At 40.1% G+C, this 12,964-nt stretch overlaps 1 protein-coding gene across 2 annotated transcripts in view; it reads right to left on the reverse strand.

Annotated features, from left to right (window-relative positions):
- ZNF827 (zinc finger protein 827) overlaps window positions 1–12,964 on the reverse strand; it is a 291,725-nt gene that overhangs the window by 182,969 nt on the left and 95,792 nt on the right. For both annotated transcript variants that reach the window (XM_069744030.1, XM_069744029.1), the window contains exon 2: window positions 7,558–8,553. In XM_069744030.1, the coding sequence (XP_069600131.1) occupies window positions 7,558–8,553 (996 nt within the window). The remainder of the gene's footprint in view (window positions 1–7,557; window positions 8,554–12,964) is intronic.

Below are 12,964 nucleotides of genomic sequence, written 5' to 3' on the forward strand. Positions count from 1 at the left end.
GTGTTTCGGGCGATACCCGACTTTTCGCGATAATCGGCCGATTCCACTCGACTCGACTTCTAAGATAGTCGGGTTTCGCGAAACACGGCTCGACTCTAAAAAGGTCAAGGTCGCTCAACCCTACCTGTGAGTTAAACGTGCTTGGTACACATCTAGATAAGTTCCACAAGGGGTCTAGTTTCTGAAATGGTGTCACTTGCGGGGGGTCTCCACTGTTTAAGCACATCAAGCGCGACCTGGCATCCGCTAATTATTCCATCAAATTTTGCTTTCAAAACAGTGAAATGGCGCTCCACCCTTCTGAGCCCTGCCATGCGCCCAAACATTCCCCCACATATGGGGTATCAGCGTACTCAGGAGAAATTGTAGAACAAAATATATGGCTCATTTTCTCCTGTTACCCTTGCAAAAGTGAAAAAAAATAGGTGTAAATGAACATTTTTGTGAAAGAAAAGTAAATGTTTATTTTTTTCATACACAGTCCAAAAATTCCTGTGAAGCACCTGAAGGGTTAATAAACTTCTTGAATGCGGCTTTGAGCACCTTGAGGGCTGCAGTTTTAAGAATGGTGTCACTTTTGGGTATTTTCTGTCATATAGACCCCTCAAAGTCACTTCAAATGTGATATGGTCCCTAAAAAAAAATGCTTTTGCAAATTTTGGTGTAAAAATGAGAAATTGCTGGGTGACTTTTAACCCTTATAACTTCCTAACAAAAAAAAGATTATGTTTCCAAAATTGTGCTGATGTAAAGTAGACATGTGGGAAATGTTATTTATTAACTACAGTATGTTGTGCAGTATGACTCTCTGATTGAAGGCCATAAAAATTAAAATTTTTAAAATTGCTAAATTTTCGCCACATTTCCGTTTTTTTCACAAATAAACTCAAGTCATATAAAATATATTTTACCACTATCACAAAGTACAATATATCACAAGAAAATCTCAGAATCACGGGAATCCGTTGAAGTGTTCCAGAGTTATGACCTCATAAAGTGACAGTTGTCAGAATTGTAAAAATTGGCCTGGTCGGGAAGGTGAAAACCGGCTTCGGGGTGAAGGGGTTAAATCAATAATAGTGGCATGCAGAGTCCACATCAAAGGACCAGTCACTGTCCAAATACTTCTGAACCTAACTGTATATACAGGGCAGTCACTGAATGCTGTGTGCTGAGAAAAATCAATATACAGTGACGGAAATAATTATTGATCCCTTGCTGATTTTGTAAGTTTGCCCGCTGACAAAGACCTGAACAGTCTATAATTTTAAGGGTAGGTTACTATTAACATTGAGAAACAGATCAAAAATAAAATCCAGAAAATCACATTGTATAAATTGTATAAATGTATTTGCATTTTGTAGTGAGAAATAAGTATTTGATCCCCTACCAACCATTAAGAAATTCAATGTTGCCCTGCGATAGTTACGAACCTGAAAGATCCGGAGAAGATCTCTATGGAAGAGTGGATCAAAATCCCAGCTGCAGTGTTTGCAAATTTGGTGAAGAACTCTGTAATTGTAAATAAAGTTTCTGTACCAAATAATAAGTTCTATTTTTCTATTATATCAAATACTTATTTCATTCAATAAAATGCTAATTAATCAATTATTAATTAAAAATCATACAATGTGATTTTCTGGATTTTTTTTTTAAGATTCTGTCTCTCACAGTTGAAGTGTACTTACAATAATAATTACAGACCTCTTCATTCCTTGTAGGTGGGAAAACTTGCAAAAATCGACATTATCAAATACTCATTTTTCCCTACTGTATATACAGCTCTGGCAAAAATTAAGAGGCCACTGCAAAATGTTCAGTTTGTCTGGTTTTTCTCTTTATAGGTATATTTTTGAGTAAAATGTAAATTGCTCGTTTATTCTATAAACTTCTGACAACTCGTCTCCGAATTTCCAAGCAATACATTTTGAATTTTTTTTTCTGAAAAGGAGAAATGGTCAAAATTAAAAACAAACAAACAGTGCTTTCAGACCTCAAATAATGCAAAGAAAACAAGTTCATACTCATTTAGAAACAACAATACTAACGCTTTAACTCAGGAAGACAATCAATGTTTTGTGGAATAACCATGATTTTTAATCACAGCTTTGCATCTTGGCATGCTTTCCACCAGTCCTTCACACTGCTCCTGGCGCAAAAATTTAAGTAGTTCTTCTTTGTTTGATGGCTTGTGAGACTATCCATCATCCTCTTGATTACATTCCAGAGGTTTTCAGTGGGGTTCAGGTCTGGAGATTAGGCTGCCCATGACAGGGTTTTGATATGGTGGTCTCTTAATTTTTGCCAGAGCTGTATACCAGGATGTGCACAGGATGGGGGTGTATATGCCAGGATGTGGTCCAGGATAAGGAACATATATACCAACATTGGGTGCAGCAAATGGGACATATATACCAGGATGGGGCAAAGGATAAGGGACATACGGTATATACCAGGATGGAGGACATACAGTGCCTTGTGAAAGTATTCGGCTCCCTGGAACTTTTCAACCTTTTCCCACATATCATGCTTCAAACATAAAGATACCAAATGTAAATTTTTGGTGAAGAATCAACAACAAGTGGAACACAATTGTGAAGTTAAAATAAATTTATTGGTTATTTTAAATTTTTGTGGAAATTCAAAAACTTAAAAGTGGGGCGTGAAATATTATTCGGCCCCTTTACTTTCAGTGCAGCAAAGTCAATTCAGAAGTTCATTGTGGATCTCTGAATGATCCATTGTTGTCCTAAATGCCTAATGATGATAAATATAATCCACCTGTGTGTAATCAAGTCTCTGTATAAATGCACCTGCTCTGTGATAGTCTCAGGGTTCTGTTTGAAGCACAAAGAGCATCATGAAGACCAAGGAACACAACAGGCGATACTGTTGTGGAGAAGTTTAAAACAGGATTTGGATACAAAATGATTTCCAAAACTTTAAACATCCCAATTAGCACTGTGCAAGCGATCATATTGAAATGGAAGGAGTATCATACCACTGCAAATCTACTAAGACCCGGCCGTCCCTCTAAACTTTCATCTCAAACAAGAAGAAGACTGATCAGAGATGCAGCCAAGAGGCCCATGATCATTTTGTATTAACATTAGAGATCTACAGCTGAGGTGGGACAGTCTGTCCATAGGGCAACAATCAGTCGTACACTGCAAAAATCTGACCTTCATGGAAGAGTGGCAAGAAGAAAGCCATTTCTCAAAGATATCTATAAAAAGTGTTGTTTAAAGTTTGCAACAAGCCACCTGGGAGACACACCAAACATGTGGAAGAAGGTACTCTGGTCAGACTAAACCAAAATCGAACTTTTTGGCAACAATGCCAAACGATATGTTTGGTGTAAAGGCAACACAGCTCATCACCCTGAACACACTATCCCCACTGTCAAACATGCTGGTGACAGCATCATGTTCTGGGCCTGCTTTTCTTCAGCAGGGCCAGGGAAGATGGATAAAATTAAGGGGAAGATACATGGAGCCAAATACAGGACCATTCTTGAAGAAAACCTGTTGGACAATGATCCCAAACATAAAACAAAATCTACAATGGAATGGTTCACAAATAAACATATCCAGGTGTTAGAATGGCCAAGTCAAAGTCCAGATCTCAATCCAATCGAGAATCTGTGGAAAGAGCTGAAAACTGCTGTTCACAAACGATCTCCATCAAACCTCACTGAGCTCGAGCTGTTTGCCAGGGAAGAATGGGCAAGAATTTCAATCTCTCGATGTACAAAACCGATACATACCCCAAGCAACTTGCAGCTGTAATCGCAGCAAAAGGTGGTGCAATAAAGTATTAAGTTAAAGGGGTCGAATAATATTGCACGCCCCACTTTTCAGTTTTGGAATTTGCACAAAAATGTAAAACAAACAATTAATTTCATTCAACTTCACAATTGTGTTCCACTTGTTGTTGATTCTTCACCAAAAATTTACATTTGGTATCTTTATGTTTGAAGCATGATATGTGGGAAAAGGTTGAAAAGTTCCAGGGAGCCGAACACTTTCACAAGGCACTGTGTATTTACCAGGATGGAGGACACTTTTTTCAGGATGAGGAACAAATAAACAGGGATGCAGGCCAGGATAAAGGGACATATACAGTGCCTTGCGAAAGTATTCGTCCCCCTGGAATTTTTCAACCTTCCCACATATGCTTCAAACATAAAGATACCAAATGTAATTTTTTTGTGAAGAATCAACAACAAGTGGAACACAATTGTGAAGGTGAACGAAATTTATTGGTTATTTTAAATTTTTGTGGAAATTAAAAAACTGAAAAATGGGATGTGCAGTATCATTCGGCCCCTTTAACGTAATACTTTGTTGCTCCACCTTTTGCTGCGATTACAGCTGCAAGTCGCTTGGGGTTTGTCTCTATCAGTTTTGTACATCAAGAGACTGAAATTCTTGCCCATTCTTCCTTGGCAAACAGCTTGAGCTCAGAGAGGTTTGATGGAGACTCGTTTGTGAACAGCAGTTTTCAACTCTTTCCACAGATTCTCGATTGGATTGAGGTCTGGATTTTGACTTGGCCATTCTAACACCTGGATACATTTATTTGTGAACCATTCCATTGTAGATTTTGCTTTATGTTTGGGATCATTGTCTTGTTGGAAGACAAATCTCCGTCCCAGTCTCAGGTCTTTTGCAGACTCCAACAGGTTTTCTTCAAGAATGGTCCAGTAGTTGGCTCCATCCATCTTCCCATCAATTTTATCCATCTTCCCTGTCCCTGCTGAAGAACAATAGGCCCAAACCATGATGCTGCCACTACCAGGTTTGACAGTGGGGATGGTGTGTTCAGGGTGATGAGCTGTGTTGCCTTTATGCCAAACATATCGTTTAGCGTTGTTGCCAAAAAGTTCGATTTTGGTTTCATCTGACCAGAGCACCTTCTTCTACATGTTTGGTGTGTCTCCGAGGTGGCTTGTTGCAAACTTTAAACAACACTTTTTATGGATATCTTTGAGAAATGGCTTTCTTCTTTCCACTCTTCCATAAAGGACAGATTTGTGCAGTGTACGACTGATTGTTGTCCTATGGACAGACCGTCCCACCTCAGCTGTGGATCTCTGCAGTTCATCCAGAGTGATCATGGGCCTCTTGGCTGCATCTCTAATCAGTCTTCTCCTTGTTTAAGAAAGTTTAGAGGGACGGCCGGGTCTTGGTAGATTTTCAGTGGTATGATACTCCTTCCATTTCAATATGATCGCTTACACAGTGCTCCTTGGGATATTTAAAGTTTTGGAAATAATTTTGCATCCAAATCCAGCTTTAAACTTCTCCACAACAGTATCACGGACCTGCCTGTTGTGTTCCTTGGTCTTCATGATGCTCTCTGTGCTTCAAACAGAATCCTGAGACTATCACAGAGCAGGTGCATTTATACAGAGACTTGATTACACACAGATGGATTATATTTATCATCATTAGGCATTAAGGACAACATTGGATCATTCAGAGATCCACAATGAACTACTGGAATGAGTTTGCTGCACTGAAAGTAAAGGGGCCGTATAATATTGCACGCCCCACTTTTCAGTTTTTGAATTTCCACAAAAATTTAAAATAACCAATAAATTTCGTTCAACTTCACAATTGTGCTCCCCATGTTGTTGATTCTTCACCAAAAATGTACATTTGGTATCTTTATGTTTGAAGCATGATATGTGGGAAAAGGTTGAAAAGTTCCAGGGGGCCGAATACTTCGCAAGGCACTGTATATACCCGAATGGGGAACATATTATACACCAGGATGGGGACCATATTATACACCAGGATGGGGAACATACTATACACCAGGATGGGGGACATACTATACACCAGGATAGGGAACAGATATACCAGGATTTTGAACGCTACAAGGACCCATACATCTGACCAACATGAGGGGGGTGGATGGGCCAGGGGTCTAGTCAAAATTTTGCATCTGGGCCCATGGGACTCTAGTTACACCACTGGTGAGCCGAATATTATAATTTCAGGTCATGTAGTCAAATAGAGGACAGAAGCAGCTCTGGAAAGGAAAGGGAGACCAAATAAGCATTTTCATACACTTACTCTACATTACATACATAATTAGGAGGGATTACGGAAAAAAAAGCGGAGACTTCTTAAAGTTTCACATTAAGGTTGCAGTGCTGCAGGAAATGCATGACTTGGCAGGTAGTGATGATATATCAACATTTATCTTCACAGTAAGTAGAGCTGCATTCTGTAAAAAAGCAATCTAAGCAACAAGCAGGTAGAAGGAAAGGGTGGTCATGCAGTGAATGAGGCACACATTTGTTAACATAGTACAAATTTTGATAAATACTTCAATACATTTTATAGGCTACAAAGTGTAATGGAACCAGCAGGAAAGAGGAAATATTGTTTAAATAACTATAATATTGTTTTCTAATACAATCTTAAAAGGATTGTCCTCTGAAAACAACTTATCACCCATCTATAAAATGACTCATTTGTGGGAGTCCAACAACTAGGATCACACCAATAGGCAAAACAGGGAATTTTTAACACTGACAGAACACTTTTAACCCCGAAACAAAATGGAGCAGCAGATCGGATGCCCGACTGCCTCTCCACTCATTCTCTATGAGGCTACCGAAAAAAGCTGAGCACACAGCAGCTCTATAGGGAACTATGACAGTGGCGGTCGAGCAAGCACTCTGCTGCTCCATTATAACGGGATGAAATTGTCCCATTTTTCTAATTTGTGCGGGTCCCAACAATCGGACCCCCACCAATTAGTAAGTTACCAATTATCCTCAGGATAGGTGATAACTTGTTTTCACTGGACAATCCCTTTAAAAAGGGAATTTCCCATAACTGACATTAATTACCTATCTGAGGAATGAATAAGGTGATAAAATTCTACTTGATACTGGGGGTCTCACCTCTGAAACCCTTACCATTCACTAAAATGTGGTTTTGAAGCACTGATTCTCTCCAGCTGTAGATCCAATATAATAGAGCAGCAGCATTAATTTACATTTCTCCACTGAATTTTGATCGCAGCTGAGCAGAATTGAGGGACAGGAACCCTGTCCTATTGTACATTCAGGTTCCCAGTGATCAATTGTTCATCCTGGGGAAGTACCACTTAAAATAGAAGTAGTAAGTAGACGTAAATCCATCGAGTTCAACCTATAACCTAAGAGGAACTCAAAATCCCCATGGGGCAGGAAATAATAACTCTCCAAATTAGAGGGAATTTGGAACACACGGCAATCAGACTAGTGCTCTGGATAAACGCCCCATCACAGAATCTAGTGCCCATAACGTCTAATATTATATTTATTAAGAAAGGCATCCAAGACCTTTTTGTACTTTTGTGGTGAATCAACATTATATCACCTGGCTCTGACTGCTCTTACAGTAAAGAATAGCCGCCTAGGATTATGATTGAACCTTCCTTCCTCTAGATGTAGATGACGGACCTTTATCACCGAGCAGTGGAAGCAATCATTTTTACAGTTGTGTACATTTAAAAAAAAAACCTCTGAAATAGGGAAATGGAATGCATTTGTACCTTGACCTCCAGATTTTGAAGACCTTCCTTTTGGCGAAGGGAGTAATAACAGTTCTAAGGAATGGACTGCAGTTCCCTTTTCTTGTTTGTCTTCTGGCGGTGGTAGTGGATCTTCTGAGATGAGGGGCTTTTTTTTCTCTGCAAGCATATTGCCAGCAGCACGTGCAGCAACTTCCTTAAGTAAAGCTGCCGACGAAGTCATTGATGCCAAGGAAAGGAATGGGCCAGCTGGTGAATGACGCTCTTGACCGGACGTCATACCTCGCTCACTAACTTTCTTAGACAAGGCTGCCAACGTGGAACTAGCGGACTGAGAATTGAATGGTGACGTAAAGGTTTCAAACCTTAGGGTTTCTTCTGTTCTCATTTGTGACTGATCTTGTAAAACGGCATTAGCAGCAGCTTTTAGTTTAAGGATTGCAGAATCTGGTGACAGACCACACGTGTTATTTGCGTTCTGTAGCCATTTATCCTGGCTCCATATGAACCGGTTAGTGGGTACAGCTCCATATTGATCACTGTTTTCCTGTTTCTCAGCTAGTTTTCGGGCAAGAACACTCAACTGCTTTGCATGATGAGATGTAGGAGAAAACTGTAGACCTTGCGGATCTTCCCTGCCATTCGTAGACACTTCTGAAACCAGCTGAACAGAACCAGCTTCCAGTAACCGTCGAAGATTACTACTTAATGGCTTATTCACACTGGCTTGATCATCCTCATCCATCGAGGATGCTGAAGTTGACAATTGTTCCTTACAATGGGAGGCATCTTTAAAAACTTCATTTTCAAAAAATCCAAGGTCAGCATTTAAACTTGGAGTAGCACTTCCCAAAGAAGTATCAGGAGACGTGGGTGACTCTCGACCCCTATCAGTAGGAGACAATTTAAAATGGTCTTGTACATCACCAAAGGAATCTTCAGATGGCGTTTCGGAATTAGCTCCAAACCAGTTTTCTTCTTCACTGGCTTCTCCGACTTCTTCCCTCCTGGCACCATCTACAAGAAAGGGTACAATCGCTGTTACAAAAAGGCATTGATCCTAAATAAGCTTTTACCCTGGCAGCTGGAGACAAGACAGCCACGCCTTTGCCATATTACTCAACATATAAATTGTAGGTGCATGCCAATATTCTGCAGACTGAAGAGTTCTGGGAACATTTTTTTCCAGGAACTGCTCCATATGATTAGAATTGGAACAATCTGTACTAACAGAGCTACATGTCTATGCAGCAACAAAAATGTCCCTAAAATCAAGATCTCTATAAAACATAGGCTATAAAAATACTATCACATTTATATGGTATATGCATTATGCTCCGATGTTATTCAATCCTCATTCAGAAGACCACTTTTTCACATACCGTTTGTGCTTGTACCTATTATAGTCTTGTGTCCACAAAAAAAAAATCATGGAAAGAAAAAAAACTTTTTTTTTGCATATGAGAAAATCACTGATCAACACGGATGATAAAAACTGACTTAGCAAATAACGATGAACATCGGATTCGACAAACTGATGAAAATCAGTTCCTTTTTCACGCAAGAGAAAAAAAAACTACTACCTGAATAAGGCTTTACATAAAAAAAAAACTAAAAAAACTTCTAGAGCTATGAAAGAGAAGGGACTTATGTTTCTTTAGCTAATTGTCACTTCTTCATATTGAAGATTAAGGCAAAATTACATAACATCAGCTGCTGACAACTCAATTTAAAGCAGGCGTATCACCACGTTTTACAATATAGACTGCATACATTATAACTAGATCTATTAGACCTAATGAGCCTGCTGCATGTACTAGGAAAATCCATATTAACATACCTGCATAATCCTTTCTGAAAACTTACACAAAACATTTGCAGCCTTAACCTGACAGAGCTCCACAGTGTCCCTCCTCCCTGCTGCCACTGAAATCTCACACTGCTCAGTACAAGTTGCAGCTGTCAGGATGGGTTAGTGGAGACTGTGTGGGAGACATGAGCTTTCTCACTCAATAGTTGGTCTCATAAAAAGCTAATTTTCACATCAGTAAAACAGTTTGAAAACCATGTCAGAATTGCTGCAAGTACACCAGCCTCATCAGGTTTAAGAGAACTATTTAATAATAAGCGCAGCTTAAAAATACTGAACTCTGTGACAGATCTGGTGTCACTTTTGCAAAGAATAGCTATTGCAAGACTAAAGAAAAATGCTTATAGCTCTATCAAGAAATACAATGACTGATTATCAGTACAGGACTAGAGAGCTAACTTCTGGGTGGTGAAGTATAACTATTCTACATTTTGGGTGCAAATTAGCATTAATGCCATAAAAGGTACACTTGTCATACTGGATGAATGAGAATCCTGAAGTGTCGCGCACACGTTGCTCATTTGTTTCCTTGCAGATTTATATCTGCAGCATGTCAATACTTTCAGCATTTTTACTGCAGACTTCACCCAATGGGTAAAACATACCAAAAATGCAAGTATTTTATGCTGCAAATACTGACCGGGTGCACATACCTCTCGGGAGCTTTATACCTCATAAAACATACATGGTCAGTACGCCACACTGGCCCCACAGCACACACTTTTTCTATGACCGGCATAGATGTATTACCTTACCGACACAGCAAACAGTGGCGGCTAACATGGCGAATGTTACATCTCTATGGACATTTAGGTCTCCGCATGTATTTTTTCTTAAGGAGAATGTTAACATGTGAAGTAATTGACTAAAAACACTACCTCCAAGTAGTAACATGAGTAATGCCGCCCCTCTGACTGTAATTGGGTATGATGATTTTACGTTATTTAGCCAAGCATGCGATACCATTTTGCATAGCATTTCTGGTGAAAACGGCAAGGCGATGTCAACAGAGATCTACCATAGACGTTTAAGTGACCCATTGTGCACTTTTAGGGTTAGGGCAGACGGCCGTATTTTTCAGTCAGAGTGCCATCGGAACGCACTTAGACAAATGTTATTATGGGGCCGTCCATTTGTCCAATTTCTTCTTCAGATAGTCTGAGAAAAAAAATCAGTTTGATCCATTATACATCAATAGGTGTGTGGAAATCATCGGACTGCATTCGGATGCATCTGAGTGCAGTCCAATTCCCGTGTGACTCATAGAATGGAGATTATAAAGAATTTTTTTTCTACATCTTCTACTTATACAAGGGAACCGCATCACACTGATCAGAGTGGGAATTGCAAACTACCAAATTGTCTCGGATGAGAGAATCTATGGTCGCATGACTCTTGCCTTATTTTGTAAATTTGTACTAGTCCAAGATCTCAGGGATCATCAGTGTGATATTCTTACATATACCTATGGCAAGCCTGCAGACCATTTTGAGCGGACCTCAAGGCCTCATTTGCCATTAAACATTGCCGCCATTATATAACCTATTGCTTCCTTAATTTCCAAGATCTGCCTTCTCTGGCATGCCTGACAGCTCTCCTGGCAGGCTTCCCTAATTGTCAGCCCCATAACATCATCTTGGATTATATTTTCCCATAACTCTGGTCTGTACTGATGCTTTATAATTCCTATCAGACATGTATAAATATTTCTAACCAGGAGTTACCATTCCCATTTGTAAAGGCTCGTGTCCCTAGGGAGACAACTTCAAGAAGGAAGCATTTACAGTATATATTTTGAGGAGGAAGAACAGCACAAGATGGAGTCTAATAATGGTTAGATTGCAGGGGATCACATGTACTAAGTCAGACATGTCAGGAGCGTGGAGAGATCCACTTTAGGCTTCAGACTTTGAGCTCAGTGAGCATTCTCTGCAAAGCGTGCCCTCTCACTTGCTCCTTTTTATTAATACTGTAGCCTGTGTCGTCTCCTTTTCCATTCTGCATGCTGTCATTTCTGTGAAATACAGCACAGAATTCTCTCTGGGATATAGATCACATGACAATGATATGTATACATTATCCGCACATTATAACAATTTTCTGCTTCATGTATGTAGAAAATGTGTTATGCAAATGAGATATTATGGGAACAAAAGTGCCCATATACATACATACAGTGGGGCAAAAAAGTATTTAGTCAGTCAGCAATAGTGCAAGTTCCACCACTTAAAAAGATGAGAGGCGTCTGTAATTTACATCATAGGTAGACCTCAACTATGGGAGACAAACTGAGAAAAAAAAAATCCAGAAAATCACATTGTCTGTTTTTTTAACAATTTATTTGCATATTATGGTGGAAAATAAGTATTTGGTCAGAAACAAAATTTCATCTCAATACTTTGTAATATATCCTTTGTTGGCAATGACAGAGGTCAAACGTTTTCTGTAAGTCTTCACAAGGTTGCCACACACTGTTGTTGGTATGTTGGCCCATTCCTCCATGCAGATCTCCTCTAGAGCAGTGATGTTTTTGGCTTTTCGCTTGGCAACACGGACTTTCAACTCCCTCCAAAGGTTTTCTATAGGGTTGAGATCTGGAGACTGGCTAGGCCACTCCAGGACCTTGAAATGCTTCTTACGAAGCCACTCCTTCGCTGCCCTGGCGGTGTGCTTTGGATCATTGTCATGTTGAAAGACCCAGCCACGTTTCATCTTCAATGCCCTTGCTGATGGAAGGAGGTTTGCACTCAAAATCTCATGATACATGGCCCCATTCATTCTTTCATGTACCCGGATCAGTCGTCCTGGCCCCTTTGCAGAGAAACAGCCCCAAAGCATGATGTTTCCACCACCATGCTTTACAGTAGGTATGGTGTTTGATGGATGCAACTCAGTATTCTTTTTCCTCCAAACACGACAAGTTGTGCTTCTACCAAACAGTTCCAGTTTGGTTTCATCAGACCATAGGACATTCTCCCAAAACTCCTCTGGATCATCCAAATGCTCTCTAGCAAACTTCAGACGGGCCCGGACATGTACTGGCTTAAGCAGTGGGATACGTCTGGCACTGCAGGATCTGAGTCCATGGTGGTGTAGTGTGTTACTTATGGTAGGCCTTGTTACATTGGTCCCAGCTCTCTGCAGTTCATTCACTAGGTCCCCCCGCGTGGTTCTGGGATTTTTGCTCACCGTTCTTGTGATCATTCTGACCCCACGGGGTGGGATTTTGCGTGGAGCCCCAGATCGAGGGAGATTATCAGTTGTCTTGTATGTCTTCCATTTTCTAATTATTGCTCCCACTGTTGATTTCTTCACTCCAAGCTGGTTGGCTATTGCAGATTCAGTCTTCCCAGCCTGGTGCAGGGCTACAATTTTGTTTCTGGTGTCCTTTGACAGCTCTTTGGTCTTCACCATAGTGGAGTTTGGAGTCAGACTGTTTGAGGGTGTGCACAGGTGTCTTTTTATACTGATAACAAGTTTAAACAGGTGCCATTACTACAGGTAATGAGTGGAGGAAAGAGGAGACTCTTAAAGAAGAAGTTACAGGTCTGTGAGAGC

Source organism: Ranitomeya imitator, chromosome 1, assembly GCF_032444005.1.
Source record: "Ranitomeya imitator isolate aRanImi1 chromosome 1, aRanImi1.pri, whole genome shotgun sequence".
In the NCBI taxonomy this organism is placed as follows: Eukaryota; Metazoa; Chordata; class Amphibia; order Anura; family Dendrobatidae; genus Ranitomeya; species Ranitomeya imitator.